The sequence below is a fragment of the Enoplosus armatus genome, chromosome 2, assembly GCF_043641665.1.
Source record: "Enoplosus armatus isolate fEnoArm2 chromosome 2, fEnoArm2.hap1, whole genome shotgun sequence".
NCBI lineage: Eukaryota > Metazoa > Chordata > Actinopteri > Centrarchiformes > Enoplosidae > Enoplosus > Enoplosus armatus.
The window spans coordinates 13,826,135-13,846,642 of record NC_092181.1 but is presented as its reverse complement, the minus strand read 5'-3'; the positions used below and the strand labels follow the sequence as shown (position 1 = coordinate 13,846,642).

General features: G+C 40.2%; 2 protein-coding genes across 2 annotated transcripts; one reads left to right on the top strand and one right to left on the bottom strand.

Annotated features, from left to right (window-relative positions):
* Window positions 1–517: 517 nt before the first annotated feature.
* smdt1b (single-pass membrane protein with aspartate-rich tail 1b) lies at window positions 518–2,213 on the top strand. Its single transcript, XM_070921121.1, has 3 exons — window positions 518–679; window positions 1,607–1,765; window positions 1,958–2,213. The coding sequence occupies exons 1-2, from the start codon at window positions 518–520 to the stop codon at window positions 1,742–1,744; spliced, it is 300 nt and encodes a 99-aa protein (XP_070777222.1). The 3' UTR covers window positions 1,745–1,765; window positions 1,958–2,213.
* Window positions 2,210–14,761, bottom strand: LOC139298216 (myosin phosphatase Rho-interacting protein-like). The gene is made up of 18 exons (XM_070921120.1): window positions 14,603–14,761; window positions 13,022–13,173; window positions 11,466–11,632; window positions 10,225–11,348; window positions 9,398–9,537; window positions 8,888–9,041; window positions 8,722–8,799; window positions 7,783–7,815; window positions 7,480–7,548; window positions 7,211–7,300; window positions 6,882–6,976; window positions 5,610–6,246; window positions 5,211–5,445; window positions 4,346–4,457; window positions 4,034–4,193; window positions 3,758–3,871; window positions 2,684–2,770; window positions 2,210–2,554 (listed from the first exon to the last, which is right to left on the bottom strand). Exons 1-18 carry the CDS (start codon window positions 14,759–14,761, stop codon window positions 2,408–2,410), a joined length of 3,753 nt encoding a protein of 1,250 aa, XP_070777221.1. The 3' UTR covers window positions 2,210–2,407.
* Window positions 14,762–20,508: the final 5,747 nt, after the last annotated feature.

Genomic DNA, 20,508 nt, shown 5'->3' with positions numbered 1-20,508 from the left:
ACATAAACAAATCTATGGCTGGACTGGCTCCAATGTTTTACTGTCAATGTCAATACAGCACTTGAATTTAACATATGATGAACAAAGAAACCTAAGAGAACATTCAACATTTGAATTGACTTTGATTTAATTTGAACAATAAAATTCAATTAATGGACTTAATTAACTATTCTGGCTTGTACAAACTTTACACTCTGTTTTATGTTGTTGTCTTGACTTTTGTTGTCCCTCTTTGTTGTAAATAAAGAAAGTTTAAAAAATGACAGCAGTTGGTGACGTCAAGTGTCTACGGCTACGTACATATGAATGAGGAAGTCAGAACTGCCACAAATATCTTAGTTACACGAGACAGAGTTTAATTTGCTGTGCATAATTGATTAATGCAATTGATTAATCAAAATTATATATTACTGTTGTGGTGGGTTTTTTTCCATGTCAAACGTCAAGACACGCCCATAACCATTCCAGTCCCACCCATAAAGACGTCCCACCCTATCTATAACATAAACTGGAAAAAATGGCGACGAGTATACTGCGGCTCCCACTGCGACTTTTCTCCCGAAATACGGGAATGATGAGTCGTAACACCGGCTTGAAAGCATCAAACATATCCAGGACGACTCCAAGCAGGACCGTAGTATCAACGCCGTCGGGGGCAATCTTACCGAGACCAGATAAAGTGAGTTTTGTTCCGCCTTTGTTACCGAGCGAAAACCGACAAGAAATATCACTGACTACGTAGGCGGGACTTATCTCTGAGTTGACACCAGATGTGGCGAATAGAAAGCCAGGAGACGCGCTAGTTAGCCAAGTCAGCCAATGAAAGTATATTTACACGAATGTAGACGTTAGTTCAGGAAGTAATGACCCTTTATTTTGTCAATTCCAGTCAAATGCTTGATTAAAGTGGACATTTTATTTAAGCAATTGGAATAATGTTTTATTTATGAGACTTGCCTCTGATGAATAGTTTTGTTTGACACGTAACGATTCGATTTACACATATTGGTGCATTGTTGTCAAGGCAAGAAAGGTCGAGGGAAATTATTTATATTACAGTCATTGTGGGAACCGTAATGGTGTCCAATGCGATTAAATTAACTGACAACTGAATAGCACATACACGGTTAGCTGTAAGTCCCCCTAACATCTGAATGATTTAGATTTAGCAGGGAGGTTTTTTAATGTGTGGGTCAAGTTGACAATATTGTGCCGAGACCAAATGGGGCATCCTTATTGGCCTCTATTTTACATTTTCTCAGACAATTCAATATCACTGGAACAATATCAATATCACCCTTTCCCAAAACTATTGTCAGAATTGCTCCACTCATGGCTGGATTAACCTTCAATGAGCTAATGGGCCCCTATTAACCCCCACATTCCTCCCACTTTCTGCACGTTTCTTTCTCTGCTAGAATACTACCTGGTGCAAGATTTTCTATGGGTCATTTTTTAAAAGCACATTAATATGTACTGAGATGACAGGCTTTAAACTAGATTTTGACACAGGCGGTCTCTTCAAAACAGAGCATCGAGTTAGTTGTTAGTTGTAATAAACTCTTTATTTTCATGTCACTTGACCATACCACCTTGTGTTTTCCAGACACCGTTTGGTCTCATCCGCATGACGGTAGTGGTGGTGCCTTTCCTGTATGTGGGAACTCTGATCAGCAAGAACTTTGCCGCTCTCTTGGAGGAGCACGACATCTTTGTCCCTGAGGACGACGACGACGATGACTGAGCTAACTTCAGGAAATAAATGGTAACGTCAAAGTGTACATTAGCCGCACCTTTTTTAACCTTTAAACAATATTGCTTGGACCTTTTTTACGTACAATCTTATCCATGTGTAAAGGGTGTGTCAGCTACATGTCAAAGGGTTTAGTTTATGTTTGCAATGGTGACAATTGGTAACAGTTAAATGCTGATTTTGTTTTAATATTCACATCCACAGGGTGCTTTGCAATATTGACTGAGAGCATACCAGCCGGCACAAGGAAGACGGGGAAGATGGGGCACATATCCAAATGCACCCTTTTACCTCCACCCATCTCTCTCCTCTCTCCTCTGCTATATATGTTTTCACAAAATTCATTTTTTTGAAATCTCATATCATGTGAGGCTGTCAAAACTACTAATTATGCCTTCACTCTTGTTTGCATGTTTTGTGTCTGCCACTCAATAAACAGACTCGATAACACGTGGATAAACGCTTGTTGTTATTTAATCTCAACAGTTTTTGCATGGTGGTTTCCAAGTACACAGTAGTTTTATTCTGACTCTTCTAGGGCATGTCCAGTCATAACAGCACATATTATAATTGTACTGTAATGATGTTGTTATATTTGGTAAATCTTTTAATCTTTGTTCTTCAAGGTGAGTTTTTAACAGTCGTCCTCATTGGTCAGGTCTGTCTCGCTCCCTCCTGAAGTGCAGCGCTGGCCAGTCTCAAGTGTTCGTTGAGGGAGCCCATCTCCAACTGGTTGCGACCCCTCATGTCACTCAGCTCTACATAGGCCTCCTTATAGCGCTCATACGCTGCTTCTTTCTCCTGGAGTAAAGGTTGCAACAAATATGGAAGAGACATCAAAGGCAAACACCAAAATTGTAAATGCATAACATAAAGGAGTGTTATTTTTGATCATTTGTATAATACAAGAGGTGAGATAATGAAACATACCTTGGTAAGGGACTGCACTTCATTCTGTAGACAGTCAATTTCTTTTTTAAGATACTGCACCTCATTGTCTTTTGCCCTTAGTAACGTCTGAAAGGCAAAATGTGAAAAATTACCAGCTAAATTTTTTTTTTAAATGTTCACATATACATGGAAAGTCAGTTTGTATGTGGGACAGTGGTGAAGAGTAAGTACATTTCCTCAAGCCCTGCACTAATGTAACATTTTGAGGTACTTTTCTACAATTATTTGACAGCTTCTGTATAGTCACTCTGCTGACTTAGATTTTACATACAAAACACGGGATCAGCTTATAAATTACGGTGCATTGTTATCAATTAAACTCCCTAATAGTATACATGTGGCTCCAATTAGCTCCAATTAGTAAACAACTACAAGAGTAAAATGCAACTTACACCTGAATGCAAAAGTAATTACAGGAACCGTTTGCATAACATAATACTTTTACTTTTGAAACTTAAAGTACATTTTGCAGATAATACTTTGAGTGCAGGACTTGGAGTAAATGGAGTATTTTTACACTGGTTTATTGCTACTTTCACTTAAATAAAAGATCTGAATACTTCCAGCACTTGTGTGGGATTGCAGGAAGTCTAGCCGTTAAACCTTTCACTGCAGCACAAGGGATGTGCTAGATGTCAAACATGCACTGTGGCAGTAGATGGCAGTATGTGCTGCACTACAATGCGACCAACCACACATGCTCAACGCAAATGAGGCCACTAGAAAAAAAAGGAACGGGTGACAATGTTTCAACAGGGAGCCATTACTGGGGATACTAGACAAAACCATAAAAATGCTTTGATCAATTTGTTTTATTTTAAGTGGGTTCAAACTCCCACAGCACGTACGTCAAATGTTGCTTTCTGCTTCCCCGTGATGACACTAACGTCAACATTTGTCCTTCATGCCCAAGTTAATATTTCAGATGCAATGAATGAAACTGGGTTGGGAGGCTGCAAGAGGTGAAGATGTTTTAGTATCACCTACTTTCACATGAGTTTAGATTACGCAGGGTCAAATTTAGACACACACTGAACTTATTACTATCAATACCTCTACTTCTGACGCAGTGCGCTCAGCGTTGCCAGGAGATACCATGTCTGACCTCTGGCCTGTGATGAAATAACGCATGCGGCTGATCTCTTCTGCCAGTTTGGCCTTAAGCTCCTGAAAAGAGATGTTTAACTCAGATTATGGTAAAGAGAAATATTGTGAACTAGTATGCTTGTTAATGTTAATTTAACCCCATAAGAACAAAAAATTGATGGCAATCATTTTAACAAGCAATATGGTATTGCATTAAAACAGAAATCCAGCATGTATATAAACCTGGTTCTCCCTTCTGAGCTGCTCCAGCTCTCTCTCCTTGCGACCGAGCTCAGTCTCTCGGCCCTTGCTGCTCTGCTCAGTGCGGCTCAGCTCCAGGCACGTCTGAGAGTAGCGCTCTGACAGCACATCTAACTCACTGTGCAAGACGTCTGCCCGGGGCCTGACACGCACAAACACACGAGTTATGGAGTAAATCATAATGCACTATCATGCGAGGGGTCATGCTCGAGTGAAAAACATCTTAAGCCTGCAGCGAGCGCCTGTGAGATGGAAAACACTCTTCAGTATGATATCACAGGAATGAAAACTTACATGTGGCCTCTGCATGAAGCATCCACGTGTTCAGCTCCTCCAGCCAACCTCCTGGCCTTCTCCACCTCCCTCTCCAGCACCTCTCTTTGAGCTGCTCTCATGGCCTCCATAGCTTTGATGAACAGTTAGTTGTTTCGTTATTTACATTGTCTTTGCCTTCACCACATCAAGAACATAGCATAAAGAAACAACAGGATTTTAAAAGACATAAGTAAGGTTGGTTGGAGGCATAAGGAGACGATGCATTCAGAATTCAAACTGCAGGATTGTGTTGGCTCTTGTGTTTAGAACGTCCCTGAGGGTAAACGTGTGGATAAAGTGTGGGTGTAAAGGATGGAAAGAAATAATTTGGACAGCTTTGGCCATTATATTTATTTCATATTTTCACTTTGGTTGCATCTGGGGCTTCCCTATAAGTTTACTATTCTATATGTATATCTTGTATGTCTTAAAAACCATTTCCAGGGAAGAAAAAGATTCAAATGGTTTCTAACTACAAAAACATTTTCAACTTCTCTGCATGTTTTTTATAGTCAGTATGTTTTGTGAAGTTAAGGCCATGAATCCCAGTTCCTAGATATTTAAAACCTGATATTTTAACAACCAATAATTGCCACCGGGTAGCTGGTGATTGCTGTTAATATGTGAATTGAAGTGGGACTATGATGTGCAAGTATGAAAACTATGAAGAATTGTTATTGTTGGGAATTGTAGTCCAAAATTCAATATTTCCAAGGTCAGTAATGAACCTTCAAGCTCAGACATGTAATTGTTTAAATATAATACAAATGCTTTTCTATCCACTCGGTACAGAGAGCATTTGCTGATGAGAAACAAAGCTTGTCTTGTGTCAGACTGTACCTACCTTTAGCAGCTGCCTGGCTCTCCTCCTGCAGCATCCTGCCTCTCTGTTCCTCCAGCTCCTTGATCTCCTGCTCGTGTTTCTCCTGCAGCTCCTGCAGGGCTTTCCGATGGGCTACTTCCATGGCTTCTAGTCTGGCCCTACAGGGGGCCCCGGGGCCACAGGGGCTGTCCACCTCTATCCCCATGGCTGCACGCTCCTTCTTAATGCTCTCCACCTGCTTTCGAAGAGAAAGGGCCTGGCAGAGGATGTATGGGGGAAGGAAGGGAGGAGGGAAAAGACTGAGATGTATATAACTTCTGGATATCAACATAATTTGTTGCTTTGAAAACACTTTAAAGGAATGTCTGATGTTTCTACTCATCCCTTTTTTACTTTAATGGAGTGACTTTAAGTTCTTACCTCCTTCTGAAGAACTTCAGCTGTATTTGTCTGAATGGTTTGGGCTCCATTTATGGATGGAAGAGCCCCCTTTGAGCTCGATATATCAGTTTGTGGACCAGTGACAGTATGTTCAACCTCTTCAGGGCTCGATTGATATGTCTGGGCGCTAACGAGAGACTGTGATGCCTGCGGGGTGCTTGACTGATAAGCCTGGGCTCCAATGAGGGACTGCGCGCTCATGCTGCTAAATGACAGCGTCTCGAATTCTGTCCACTTCATGTTGACCTCTGAGTCCATGGTCTCAATAACAGGCACAGGTACACACCCCCTCTTCAGCTCCATGGAGTCCCACCTGCTGCCCATCTCACTGAGGGGAATCCCCTCCTCAAACCACTTGTTCCTCTCCTCCAATCGTTTCGCTTGCTCTCGGTCCCAGCCCTCCCCTTCTTCTCTCTGACTGGCTGGAGATAAGTCCAGATCCCCGTCCACAGTTTGGTGGTGGTGGTCAGCCCGAAGGGAGTTTGCAGCTGTGGTGGTGGAGGTGGAAGTGGCAGGATCAAAGGCGGAGTCCTTGCAGGTGAACCGAGCAGGGGGTTGGCATGACGACGGTCTCCGGGAGAGGGGGTTCTCTTTCTCGCTGCTAGTTTCTGATTGGCTGAGGTCAGAATGAGGGAAAGACAGGAGGGTAGTGTTACACATCAGAAGAAAGATGATAGAGGGGGTTCAATACAGACAGACCACCCAATCACATCGTCTGCATTTCTTCAGTGTTCAGGAATTTTCAGGTCAATAGAACTTTTTTATTTTAAATTTGGATTTTAGGAATAAAATGATGAACATCAAGTACTCACCACAAAGTATGTCTTGTTTTTTAATCTGTATATTACTAATTATGATTAATTAGTTTGTTATTGTAGTTAGTTTTTAATTAATATATTTTGACAGATCAAATGATGCCAAAGTAGCAGTTTTATGAATTATTACCTGGTAATGTGGTCCTGGAGACACCTACTGTATGTACTACAACCAACTACAACGATAAAATGCTGCTTACACATTAAGCAATAATAATCTGATAATTAAAGATAATTAATATAAAATAACATAACACGTACAATGGCAATTTATGTGCATTCAGTACTTTAAATGTGTATACTTTAGGTATATTTTGCTAATAAAACATATGTACTTACACTTGGTAAGTAGCATTTTCAATGAAGGACTTACTTGTAATGGAGTATTTTTACTTTTACTGACGTAAACTGTCTCCCAGTATAAAGTCAGACTCACTGCGTGTTGTTCTGGATCGCCTGTTTTAGTAACTTCACCCAGTTCCGCTGTATTCTGGAGGTCATAGCAGAGAGAGTGAACACTGCTCTCTTTGTCTGGACAAGATCAAAAGACAGAGCAAAGACACACACACACACACACACACACACACACACACACACACACACACACACACACACACACACACACACACTGTTAAACAGGAAGCAGCCAAACATGTAATTGATGTGGAAATGGGGGGAGGTGTGTGAGGGGTGTCTCCCTGTCCATCTGTCTGATGGTGTACTGAACAACACAATGAGCAAAACACAAGTACAGGAAATACAAACTTGTATTTGGAGTCCATAGTTCTTCTCTACGTCACAGTCGGACACATTCACACAGGATGTCAAGTCGATCTCTCCGTCCAGATCATCTGACTACGGCAGAATAAGGAGAGCTTAATTTTGGTCAGATCAAATAAGCTTGTAACCCAAACACCAAAAAAAGAATGAATGATATAAAACCCATAAAGCTCTCAAATGACTGTATGTAGATTGAAATGAATTGCTGTTGGTTAAATGTTCTTACAAATTAGGAATTACTTATCAGTTCCTACCTCCTCAGCCTCAGAGTCTCTGTAGTACCTCAGCGAAGTAGTACCCAGAACAAACCAGTGTTTCCTCCACTGAACAAAACACAATAAACATTAAATTAATTTGTTGTGTATGTGTTAAACACATCTACTGATATTTTCAGTACTATAGTATGTGGATTTCTTTATAGATAGTTTTGTGGTTGAGTCTTGCTCTTGGTGTTTTGTACTGTCTGTCAGGATGTGAGATTGTGGTTACAACAGGAATTAGAATGGGAAATGACTAACTTTTAAAAAACATATATATGAAGAACATCTTTCATTTACCTTCCCATGTTCATCCAGTCTGGACATCCAACCCTTCAAGTAACAACCCCTGCAATTAAAGTATTAAGAGCAAGCTCTTTAAAAGCATTCTGTAGTGTTTTCACGTCTCCAACTTCATTGTGCAACTAGAGGAAACGGAAACTGTCAGAAGCAGACGAAGGTGTCTTTGTGAGGCAACTACGTCATTCTGAAGAGTAGAAAAGCAGGCGAAACATTAAAGCGTGAAAAACGGGAAATGTTGCAGAATGGGAACGTAAAAAAGGAAGAGGTGTAGTTTCTGCAAACTGATTGTCATTGTTAAACAGTGGGAAATAGGAAGAGAAAGAGGAACTGATGAATCGTTATTAGACTGACTTGAAAGCAAGCAGGTGCTATTAAAGCACAAAATCACATAAAATACTTACCATGCATGCATCATATTGTACCGTATATGTTGTGAGGAGGAGAGAAAGAAAAAGACATTGAGAGAGAAGAAAATGCATGATGTGACGTGAAATGAGGAAGTCACAAATGTGAGATCACATGTAGCTCAGGTTTTCTGAACTACTGCAAACTTTTGCATGGTTGCATGTGATTCACAGCACTGAAATAATTAAAGCCTGAATATTTCATTTTGTGATCATCCATCCCTCTGCGTTTGTTGACTCTGCAGTTTAAGCCATGACACTGCAGCGCTGAGACTGCAGGATACATTGAACCATCCTAGAATGTATTAATAAAGATAATAAATCACATGAACATGCTGGCCTAAAACATAGAGTGCTAACTAATGGCTTTTTTTTTTTTCCTGCAAGGTGCTTCTGTGAGAGGGGTGCCTGAGGTAAAAGAGCTGAAATAAATATCAGGGAGCTACTTTAGAATGAATGTATGAATGACCCATTTTCCTCCAAACACTCATGTGATTTATAAAGATGCAGAAAGTCATGGGACCGTGCTCACCTGTGTCTGCGGGCGTTCAGGAGGAGCTCGCTCCTTCACCTTTGAAGATCTGTGCTTTCCACTTTGATTATCTGAACTCTTTGATAGAAGAAACAGACAGAGTTACAAGCTATGTTGTTCCAACGTGGATTTTATTGTGAACATGTTTGTAGTTACTGCATTGTACCTGTGTATGAAGAGATGCTGCTGACTGTCTTCGAGATGATCGTCCGTTCTCAGAGTCCCGACATTTCTCTCGTCTGTCTCTGCCCCTCTCTCTGCCTCTTCCCCTATCGTCTGACTCAAGCCTTGAACTGTAGATGTCTATTTCTTCTTGATACCTTCAGAGCCAAGTTAAAGTGTAGAGAAACTGAATATAAACATAAACACACAATAGGCACTTTTACATCCTTATTTTTCTCACTGAACTTTCTCATACCTCTGCAAAGGCATCAAGAGTGGTCCTCTTTTCTTTGGCCATAACTAAGGCAATTATTTATGGTCAGATGAAAGGATATCTTCAAAGCCTTTTCTACTTGTTACACTACTTTTTATCTAATCTTCCAGCTGCCAAAGGAATAGACACACATACACTAGGAATGCATAATAGATGCATGGTCATTTGACTTCTGTTGTGGCTGTTGTGAATAGATGCTATATCATGACACCACACAGTACCATCTATGGTACCACTGACCTGTAAGTCCTAAGTTTCTGGTCCCTGCATGGGCTGGGACTCTGGTTCCTCCTTCTAAGCCCTGGTAACTCTTCCTCTGACTCCAGCTGGATCTTTGGAATATCAGCCAGGATAATGTAGTCGTCTATGGTCATCACCACCTCAGATTCATGAAGATGTATCAACATTTTACATGATATGTGGTGTGGAGAGATGCTTCTGACACAAAACAAGAGTCTATAGTCATGCTAGCGGCTCTGTGAAGCAGTACTTAGGCACAGTGGTGCTTTGAGCCAAATGCTAATGTCTGCATGCTAACATGCTCACATTGACAATGCTAATGTTTAGCAGGCATAATGGTTTCTACTTTCACCAATTTGTTTTAACGTAATAACATGCTAACATTTCTTAATTAGCACAAAACACAAAGTGCAGCTGAGGCTGAAGGCAATTTCATTAGTTTTGCAGGCATTTAGTCATAAATAAAAGACAAATTAATATTTTGACCTGATGATGGTGCTAGAAGAAAAATCAGAGGAAAAAGGAGAGAACTGCCAAAGTTATGCAATTTATCGTTGCTGTGGAAACATTTCACTCTGAACTAGAAATGTCAACCTCATGGTGGTGCTAGAGAAAAAAGTCAAGGGATCAACAAAGTCAGTATTCATCTTGTGGGGACCATGAATGTCTGTACAAACCTTCATGGCAATCAATCCAAAAGTTGTTCAGATTCAGTCTGGACCAAGACTGAAGTAGTTGGCTGATTGACAGACAGACAGACCAACATTGCCATCCATGGAGACATGCCGCTATCATGGCAAAAAACAAGTAATACCTGATTTACGTACCTCCTCCACTTCTACTGCAGCCTTCTTGGGTTCAGAGATCAGTAGGGCCTCCATGCCTCGCCTCATGTTGCTCCTGCTTCTTTCACTGCTGACCTTATTATTCCCCTCATTGCCCTTATCAGTTTCTGTGACTGCAACATGTGACAGGGAACCACCAAGCACCTGAGAGTTTGCACCTCGTCTTGATGTGGAGGACCCACAAGAGGGTGGGAGGCTGAGTAAAGAGTGTGAGGACCCGTGCCAGGAGCCTTGGGAAGGACTCAGTTTGCTATCTCTGGAGTGGGGCTCCCTTTGTGGGGAGTGGCTGTGTGTACTGTAGCTGTTCCTGGACGGTGATACTTCACGGCTGTTGCGAGTGCGAGTGTTGGCCGAGCTGTTGACAGTTGTTCTGGTTCGAGGAGATGCTTGAGAGCCCTCATATGAGTTTTGGTGGATGGCCGAGGATCCACGGCGGGAGATGGACTCGAGGTTCCTGTAGAGTTTCTCAGAGTCCAAACTGTGTGAAACTTGTGAAGGACTCCTCAACTCTTGGGTGCATCTGTTTTGTGCATCATATTCACCGTTCTGTAAATGGAAAGAGTCTGTGGGCCTGCAAGAAGGGGTGGTCCTAGAGAGTGAGGCAGTCCGAGAGGCAATGGACCCCCTCTTGCGGGATGGACTGGACCTGCCAGATGTATGCCGAGAAGGACCATGTGATGGAAGCTGAGAAGAGCCATGAGGCCGCACCTGACTCCTGGAGAGGGAGCTCCTTCGTTGGGCTCGCAAAGGAGATTCACTGAACTTGTAGCGATCCGGGCTCACGGAGCTGTGACGTGTTGGTGAATTCCTCTGTGAATCAGTTCCCCGTCTAAAGTTGGAGTGGTACGTGTACCTCTCTGGGGATTCACTTCTCCAAGCTTCCTGCATGTACGTCTCTGGGTTCCTCCTCTGGGAGGGCACACCGAGGCTGATGTTCCTGTAGGGGACGCATGCTTTGGGCTCTGGAACGTAGTTGCTTGGGAGAGCATGCCCCCTCTCGTAGTAACGATATTGCCGTTTGTTGACTTCATCCATCTGCCGCTCACCATCAGCTCTTCTGTCTGGAGAGAAGTAGCCACTCTCTCGTGCTCTGTCTCCTCTGGACTCTGAAAATCATACAAGCCTGAAATCATTGCCTGAATATGTAGCCTGTAAGACAGAGTCAAGGTCAAGATCTTGAGTCTTTTTAAGTTTTAATGTGCAGGGCATATCTGTGAGTGTACCTGATGCCCGACGGGACCTGTCTCTACCCCTCCTCTCATCCATCCAGGAGCTTTCAGTGACGCGGTGGGGAGAAGGGTCCAGCCGGGTCATATCTCTTTGGGTCACACAGAGCCTCTCTGGGCTGAGGGATCTGCTCCTTTCAGGACAGTCCCAAGGATTTGGAGAGCTGGAGGAGGGTAGTACAAGGTCATCACCGATATATGTATGAGGAAGCTGGTGCAAACATGGAGATGTCAATTGTAAAATATATATACTGGACAGTCACTTGGCTTAGTGACCAGGGAGGAGGCCTACAAATGTGTGAAAGATGATAGTGTAACACTGGTTACTGACTGTTAACTAGTTAGTGCATTACAACTAATTTCCTGTCGCAGGTGAAAATCCCAGGCACTGCTTCTTTAGTGCAACTCGGTCTGCTTTAATGTATTTTAAACTACACAATAATATAATGCCTTTCCATTCCTTCAAGTATGTCCGTCATCACAATGAACATAATTAAGAGAGTTAATCTACATAATAAATCCTCGCTAAAATAAATCTCATCTTATAATAGGATGCAATTATGAAAATATTATTTAATATATATTATATATATAATATATAATATTTTATTTTATTGCAGCACAAGGCAACATTATCTGTAGAAATACACACAATCTGATTATCCTTAATCAAAAGTAGGGCTGCAACAACAAAAAAGAGCACAACTGAGATCCATTAGATTTGCCCTGTTTGCCCAAATTAAATTTACAACTGAAAAACAAACTGTCACTGAGTGAGCAGTCCCTCAAAAGAAAGCTGGACTTACTAACATTGAATAGTGCCTCTGAAATCCTTTGATATACAGCACAAACCAGCTTTATTGGTAGACATGAGAGTAATGTGTGCAGCTCGCAGACAACACATTACATGATTTCTGGGTTTTGACAAAAGAAATATTCAAACATCTGCTTTTTTTCTGCTACTGGATTTAGGACTGTCAAATTGTGAATTTACCCATGATAAAAGCTTCGTGCTGATTAATGTGCTGCAACATGATATGAGCATGATTTGAATGAGAACAGCAAATTTACATACATACAACAGAAAACAACTTAAAACTTTTTTTGGCCACTCGAGGGCAGCAGAACAAGCTACAAACACAATACTAACATTATCATTTGTTGTTATGCGCTGGCAAACATTATTCACTCTCTTTTTAGCTCTGTGTTGGGTCTCCACAAACTCCTGAAGGAAAATATTTGGCTCTTTAGCTGCTAAATTCTCCACTATGTTCACCAGCTAGTTGCTAACTTTGTCTGTTTGGTAACATACAGTGGGTTTATCAGAGCTTTTTCACTGAAAACAGCTGCCTGCACCGGTTGACAACAACGCAATGAGAGTGGTGAGAGCGAACCAGTTGTGGGTCATTGTAGTCCCGAACACATAGTCATTTTATCCACTGTTAACATAAACGTATTAATAAGCTTTTAAGTATAATCAAGCACTCCTCAGGCAGACTGTTCTTGGTAAAAAAAAAAGTGGTTTCTAAAATCAGGATACAGGATACAGTCACCTGGATTTTATGTCAGTGTCACAGATATTAAGTTCCCACTCAGGACTCAGACTGTGGACCAGACTCCACTCGTAGGCCCAACCACAGCTGACGTCATCACTACTGCCACTTGTGGTCACCTCAGACAGGGAGCGATCTTCATCATCTGCATCCTGGTTTGTGGAGCACAGAAACACAGGTTTAAGCATTTGCATGATTCAGTGAGAGTGAAACTGGTATTTTGACTCTTTGAAACAAAGGAATGATTAAATTTACATCAAATTTTAGGAGACAAGAAGGTCGAGTTGTCATAGAGGCGATGTGTGTTGTAATTGGGACTGGGTATTTATTTTGATAATTCCTCCTGTTTTCAAAAGTTATCACATTTGATCATGTTTTTTTTAATAATTCACCAACAGAGTCACTTACACCACAATATGATACCCTGACAAAAGCCTAACACAGCAACTACCTGACGGCTGACGTCTTAATCCCATACAGTTTTAGAACAAACACAAAACAGCACAAACTTCCCATGCAGACATGAATACAAAGCCAACTAACATCCCTAAAGTCTAAACAACTAAGGCATATTTCACTTACTGTGACTGCTCGCTGTCCGTCCAACAAATCTGCTGTCAAAGCTTTCAGCAGCTCTCCTTCCTTCTCTCCATTCGTTCTAGCTAAGCCAATACCTTTAGACAGCGCAGGACGTAACTTAAGCTAGTCTCTGGTCATGCTCATCATTATTTCATTGCTCTAGTGCTTTTGCATTACCAGAACCGCCCACTCAACTTCTTTCTCATGTTTATCTTGATCCCTCCTTCGGTTCTACCTCTCATTACCAGACAAAGGTTTTTGCTTGTTTCAGCTCTTGATCTCTTGACCGGATGCAGGTTTAAAGAATGTAAAGTGTGTCTTTTGTTTTCAGATCAAAAGTCTGCATTACAGTAATAACTTTGATAAAAGAAATAACTAACTTATACCACTGTATATTTTAACTTAAGTGGGCCAGTGTTGTGTGAGGGGGCATGTGTCATATGGGCATATCAGATTGCAATCCATTCCCTAAGGATTGTAATGAGCGTTCATTAATTAATGATACAGAATCAAATGCCACCTTGTTGTATTATCCTCCTCCCACCTCCACAGCAGTTTCACTTGGTGATTGTGTTATAGGTCGACATCGTCACCTCAGTGTGCAGCTCGTGGGACAGCTTTTATTGCACCTGTCGTATTGAATGGTAGCAAGTCTTTAAAAAGCACTTGACCCTGTTATTCATAATCTCAATAGATTATAGATTCTGACCTCAGTATGTAATGTGTTGTCTCGATGTACTTGTGTGCTGATTGTGAGCATCAAGGCCCATATTTATCAAACTGCTAAAAGCGACGTTTTTAGACTTGAATGATAAAAGAAACATTCTTCACTTTTACTCCTTTTAGCAAATTTAAGATTAAAAACTCACTAACAAACTAACCCCCCCTTTATTTATTTATTTATTTATATAATAGTTTTTACAGTATTCTTATGTGTAATTCTTATAAGTTTGATAAATACAGACCCACCAGATTATTTCACAGAATGATTCATGTACATACCCACTCTTGTGAGTCGTCCTGTTGTGCAGCAGCAGCAGCAGCATTAGTGTTGCTGCTGTGGTGCATATGATCCGGCCGCAGGCAGGAGCTGCAGCGGGAGGGGTCAAAGGTGTTCGGCTGGAACTGACGGCAGTAGTAGTCCTCAGCAGGAGGCGCCATGTCGATCCTGAATCTGCCCTCAAGTCATCTATGGTGTTTGGCTGGGTATTCTCAGGACACCTTAGCACTAAAATAGCCTTTGATTGATTTATTTTCAATAGAGCTGGTGTGGTCTTATTTCCCAGGAGGCTTTTGATGGGCTCTAGGCACAGCTCATTAGCATAATATGATTAACAGCTGTCATCAACACAATTTAATTCTTATTAGCTATGATTAAGCAGGCTCTTAGAGATTAATGCTTAATTCTTGAGATGTCTATATTTGAATTGCATATCAGCAGAATAGCAATACAACTAATATTCAAAAGTGATGTTTTTACTATAAATAGAGCTCGACGCCTCCAAGTCACTAACAATCTATCTAATATCTCTTAAGGAGAGTTTGTGCACACAGTTATTCAAATATCCTGTTGACTGAAACACACACCACTATTGACACTATTGATGGGATACCTTTACACCTCTGAGCAGAAAACAGTGGATAATGTAACCATAAGAGGGAATCCTCCAGCATGAGGTATCTATGACAAGGTTTACGTAGAAATATCTAATACTACATGACAAGACACTCTACCTTCTGGATGTGATCCAAAGTCATAGTCTTCATTTTCACAGAGAAAAAAAGTTGAAACAGTGTTGTATGCTTTATTTCCAAGAGCTGAGCCTTCATTGAAAGCTCAGTTTCTTCACACCAGGATGAAAATGGTCTGGTGTGATCATGTAGGCGACAGAGGCCGGGGTGCTTTGTCAGAAAACAAACACTCATTGGTTCTTACATTGGCCCAATGGATCCTATCAAATATCATCATCTTTGGAAAGTGAAACGTAGCACTGACTCCTCTTGACAGATGTCTTATGGATGGTGGTGGGCTTGCTGCACAGATGGTTGGTCTGAGAGTGCAGCCTCAATGAGGAGAGATACAAGAGCAGAGCAGAGAGGGGCAAGAGGCACAACGTGAAATTAAATCATAATTAAAATGTTGATACAATACAGAAAAGCTTAGCTGAGCTTAGCACAAAGACTGGAAACATGGGGAAATAGCTAGCCTGCTAGCTGGCACATAAATAGTCCTGCATATAGCAGCACCACCAACTTACAGATAAAACAAACAAGATATAACATGTTAATTAGTGATATTTAAAAGTGTTGGTTGGTGGATTTTGTTACCTTTGGACAGAGCCAGGATAGCTGTTTCATCAGTGTACAGTTCTTATGCTAAGCTAAGCTAACAGTAGCTTCATATTTACCGTACAGACATGAGAGCGATATCGATCCTCTCATTTAACATGTTTGCAAGTAAGCAAACAAGGGTATTTCCCGAATTCTCAAATGTTTCTTTTAAGTCTGTTCATATTTACCATTTCTGTGAGAAAAACATAAAAAAGACAAAGTCTTTTGTGCATTTTCTGTTTGTCCCTCTGAGGTCCTTGAGGCTGTATGGCGGACTTTACATTACAGCTCAGTAATAACAAACGAATAAAGGGGTGAATATCAAGGTAACACTGGAGCAATTGAAAGAAAAAGACAGGCAATAGTTTGACCTTCAATGTCTTTATCAGGCAAAACTCAAGACCTTGAAGGACGAAATGTTTTTATTACTTGATTTATGCCAGAATACTGTAATTACAATACAGAAACAATAACCTGGTAATATCTAGGTAATGGGTAAAAACACCTCAAGAACATCTCAGTAATAACATGGCAATAATGGAGTAACAATAAAGTGAGTTAATAGAATGAGCAATCAGAGAGTAATAATGGGGGCAAAGCTAAACCCTTGAACAAGTAGTGATAAGTAGACATCGAGACTTGATGGAGTCTTGGTCTGAATATTTCAGTCAGTATGAACCTCATGTAGCATTAATGAAGAGCTGAAACAAACTGATATATATGATATGGCCAGACAGGAATTACATGATTTTAACAACCTTAAAGGTACTTGCGAGTAAACAAAAGGGGTAAACTGTTTGTAGAGGTGCTAAGTTGTGCTGTTGTATTGATAAAAAAGAGTGAAATAGGGGCTAATATTAGGGTAATATGCTAACATTAATGAAGTTATTCATAGCTCTACTCTGTTGGCATCATCAGTTGAGTTAATTCCCATCGGAGTGACTAATGAGACTGTTTTTCAGTGGGGATTTCAGTGTTTCAACAAACCACAAGAGGGGGCCTTTTGTCTCAACAGAAGCTATTGGTGTGTGTGTGAGTGTGTGTGTGTGTGTGTGTGTGTGTGTGTGCAAACGTACATACAGTATAGGGATATACACAAACTGAGGACAAACCTGCACATGTGAATGCCCACATTCTGTGTTTTCTCAGTTTTTCTCTCTCTTTGTTTACTTCCTCTGCGCACACACACACACACACAAACACACACAAACATCTATTTAACAAAAACAACCATCTGCTTGCGGTTGCCACCCTGATCATCAAACATCCACAGAGATGGTGTGTGTATTTATAAGTGTCGCTTGTTTCAAAATGATTGGTGAGGATCAAGTGCCCAGTTTATTCTGTGTGTGTGAGTATGTGTGTGTGTGTGTGTAAACTTAAAATGTGTCCAAAGTTTGTGATGATTAATTACAGTTTTGTAAGACCACATTTTGTCATGTAACTCTATCAAATGAACCGGTAAGACGCAGGAGTGTAATTAAACATTTCTGGCAAGTAAAATGACAATTAAGGAGAGATATTTTCGTCCTCTGCTGTGTGTCGCATGCATACTGAAGCTACATGCAGCTTCTCTGGCAGCAGTGGCTGTAATGGGAGAGTAGAGCCGGTATCCATGGAAATGCATTTGGAAAAGTTCAGCTCACACAACTTAAAATAAACAGGAAAGTAAACATTTTAATGACTGTATTAAAGCTGCGTCATGTCCATAAATGTGGTGATAATATTGTCAGAGCTCCTCTTTTTTCTGCTTTTGCTGATACGAAAATGTATTTGGTCAAGATTGCTTTTATATGACTAATAGACACGAGGAAATGAGGTCACCTTACATTGACATCATAAGGGGTAGCCAAGGCTGGGTCTGAAATCACCCCCTTGTTCACTCCTTCACTTCTCTATATTTAGTATAGACACTCAATTGTTGACTCGATAGTGAGCGGGAAATTGAGATTTCGGACACTTACCAATCATCGTCACTTTGCATCATCACTGATCATGTGTAGTGTCACGTGATTTAACCATCTTTAAGTAGCGTACTAAAATGGTCAAATTCTTAGTTTTGATAAAAACTGCATCTCCTTTGGCTGGCGCTCCTCTTCATCACACATCAACCCAATTCTTCTCAGTTTACAGCTGCTCTAATGAATATTTTTATATTAACAATCGATTAATGACTAGGTATTAATATGAAAGGGGTCACTTGTAGAGATAAACCCACAGAGAATCATAACCCCACCCTGAAGTTCCTCTCCATTCTACAGAGAGTTTCAGCATCTTTCAAACTCAGCTGTTTTGGTTTTACAGTTCACAACTTACACCGCTATTACTACAGTACACTACCTGCCCAGCACCAAACAGCAGACAAACTAAGGCAGCAACTAGCTGGTGAACATAGTGGAGCATTTAGCAGCTAAAGAGCCAGATATTATTCACAGGAGTTGGTGGAGACCAAAAACAGAACTAAAATAGAGTGAATAATGGATTTACACTCATCAGATAACACGTTTGTCAAGTGGCATAAGCATCAATTAATGCAGGTTAATGCAAGATTGGTGGTAATGTGTTGAATCACAATACCACCATACCATTACAGATTACTGATTTCCAGTAGGTGAAATTTTGATCACACAATAGATTATGTTGTTATTAGTATCCTGTCTTTATACACCAGCTGGTGGTCTTTAACTTGTTGTCCATGTTGTGGGATTGTTTTCCATTAATTCTATTTTATTTTATAAATCATTTATTAAATGTAACATATATCATTTCAAAGCTGGTACATGCTACCGCTTGATATTTAACTTATCTATACAATGTATAATATTTAACTTACCTTTATTTGCCTGTGCAGGTGTCTTTTTAAGTTTTAATTGAGTTGTCTAAAAGTTTATGTTTTTCTTCATTTAAATTCCTGTTGTTTTGTCCACCTCCCAGAGATTCCTGGTCATGTGAGGGCACGTGTGCTCAGCTTTTAACATTGTGGGTTTTACGTCAGAGTTACAAACAGTATCACATGTAATCGATTCTTTCTCTCTGCATCACTCTGTCTACTGGAATAGAAATACCATGGAAATATGTATGTGTTAAAAACACATACACTAGGCTCCGCACAGAGTCCCTCATAATAAGACCGATCACAGATGATTACTTAAATGCCCCTCAGCGATCACCTCAGCATAGAGGGCAAACATTGATCCAGCACTCCTAACCTTGATCCTACCCCTAACCCAAGGCAAGTATTGATCGTGACCAGTATTCCTGCTCAGAACAACATTCTGAACTCAGCAACTTCAACCATCTTTTTCACTGTCAGATCAGTAAGCCCACACATTTTATAAATCTATATTTTGTGTTTTATTTAAAGCTCTGTAGCTGTCGTGTCAAAACCTGCTTCACAGATGGGAGCAGAGCAGCTGATACCAGCTTGTACATTAAAGTTTTACGTGGGAAAAATGTATTCTCTGTACCCTAAATCAGTATTTATTTATATACTGGTGACTTATTCTAACGCTGGTGTTACAGGCATACTATGTAAGTTTACCTGAGATTCTATCAAATCATTATCAACAATCAAACAGCCTCCAGTCCACCACAAGACACTGCTGCAAGGTTTTTATTTCTCACATTTGATTGTGATAATACTTTCACATTTAGCATTTAATACAGAATCTAATATATAAATATAGTGTACAGTATATATAAACAAGTAATACATTGTTTATAACGCACTATAATGTAGTACATGTCAGGACATTTTTAAGCGTTAATTTATGTACCCACAGCTGGTGTATAAACAGTCAATGAACTTTTGCTGTATAACATAGCTGTAATCATATTTGATTATATATAATTACATACATTATCAAATCCTTACAGTGTGTTATTACACATTGTTTTTGTAGAAATCGTTCATAGGCAAGTTTAAAACTGTTAGCAGATGTGTTCAAGCCTCCATGAAGAGATGTTGAGCTTTAAGGTTCTTATACTTTCTACTAGATTTATCCTGGAGCTTTCACCTGCATCTCATGGCCTTCATCAGCGGATGGAGTTTGCTCGGTTGTCATGGAGATAGACGACGAAGTATTTATAAATAAATATAAGACATATTTTGTATGATTATGAATGTGTTATATTGTCACTCATATATTAGTTATAGTTGTTGCCAAATACATGAAAAAACCCTGAAAGATGTCCTGATATCTTCTGTGTTACAGTGTTTTATAAACCATTGATGAATTTGAGTTTACATACTGCTTGTAAATGTTAAATACAGAGGTGAAATAAAGTGTTACTGAATATGTAAATTGTAGCACAAAAGTAAATCACGCTATATAAACACAGAGCACACAGTTGGTAAATGTCAGCACAGATATCTCTGTTTCAACAGTCTGGTACTTTCTGTTGTGAATAATAGTTTTGTTATGTAAGCCTGTCTGGAGAGAAATTAAAGTGAAACACTTATTTAAACAAAAAGACTGCAGGTTCTTGGAGTTGTGTTCGTGTCGTAGTCTCATAAAATGTTCAAGAAGTCCGTGTTTAGGAAAAGACTCTGAAACAATAAACACAAAACACTAGTG

Bases quoted from the DNA above. Each gene is read 5' to 3' on its own strand.
- smdt1b (XM_070921121.1), top strand. From the start codon at position 518: ATGGCGACGAGTATACTGCGGCTCCCACTGCGACTTTTCTCCCGAAAT. The intron at 680-1,606 runs GTGAGTTTTGTT...TGTGTTTTCCAG, and splicing joins TCTTACCGAGACCAGATAAA to ACACCGTTTGGTCTCATCCG.
- LOC139298216 (XM_070921120.1), bottom strand. From the start codon at position 14,761: ATGGCGCCTCCTGCTGAGGACTACTACTGCCGTCAGTTCCAGCCGAAC. The intron at 7,549-7,782 runs GTAAATGAAAGA...TGTTTTGTTCAG, and splicing joins GACTGGATGAACATGGGAAG to TGGAGGAAACACTGGTTTGT. The intron at 6,977-7,210 runs GTTTGTATTTCC...GATCTTGTCCAG, and splicing joins ACTATGGACTCCAAATACAA to ACAAAGAGAGCAGTGTTCAC.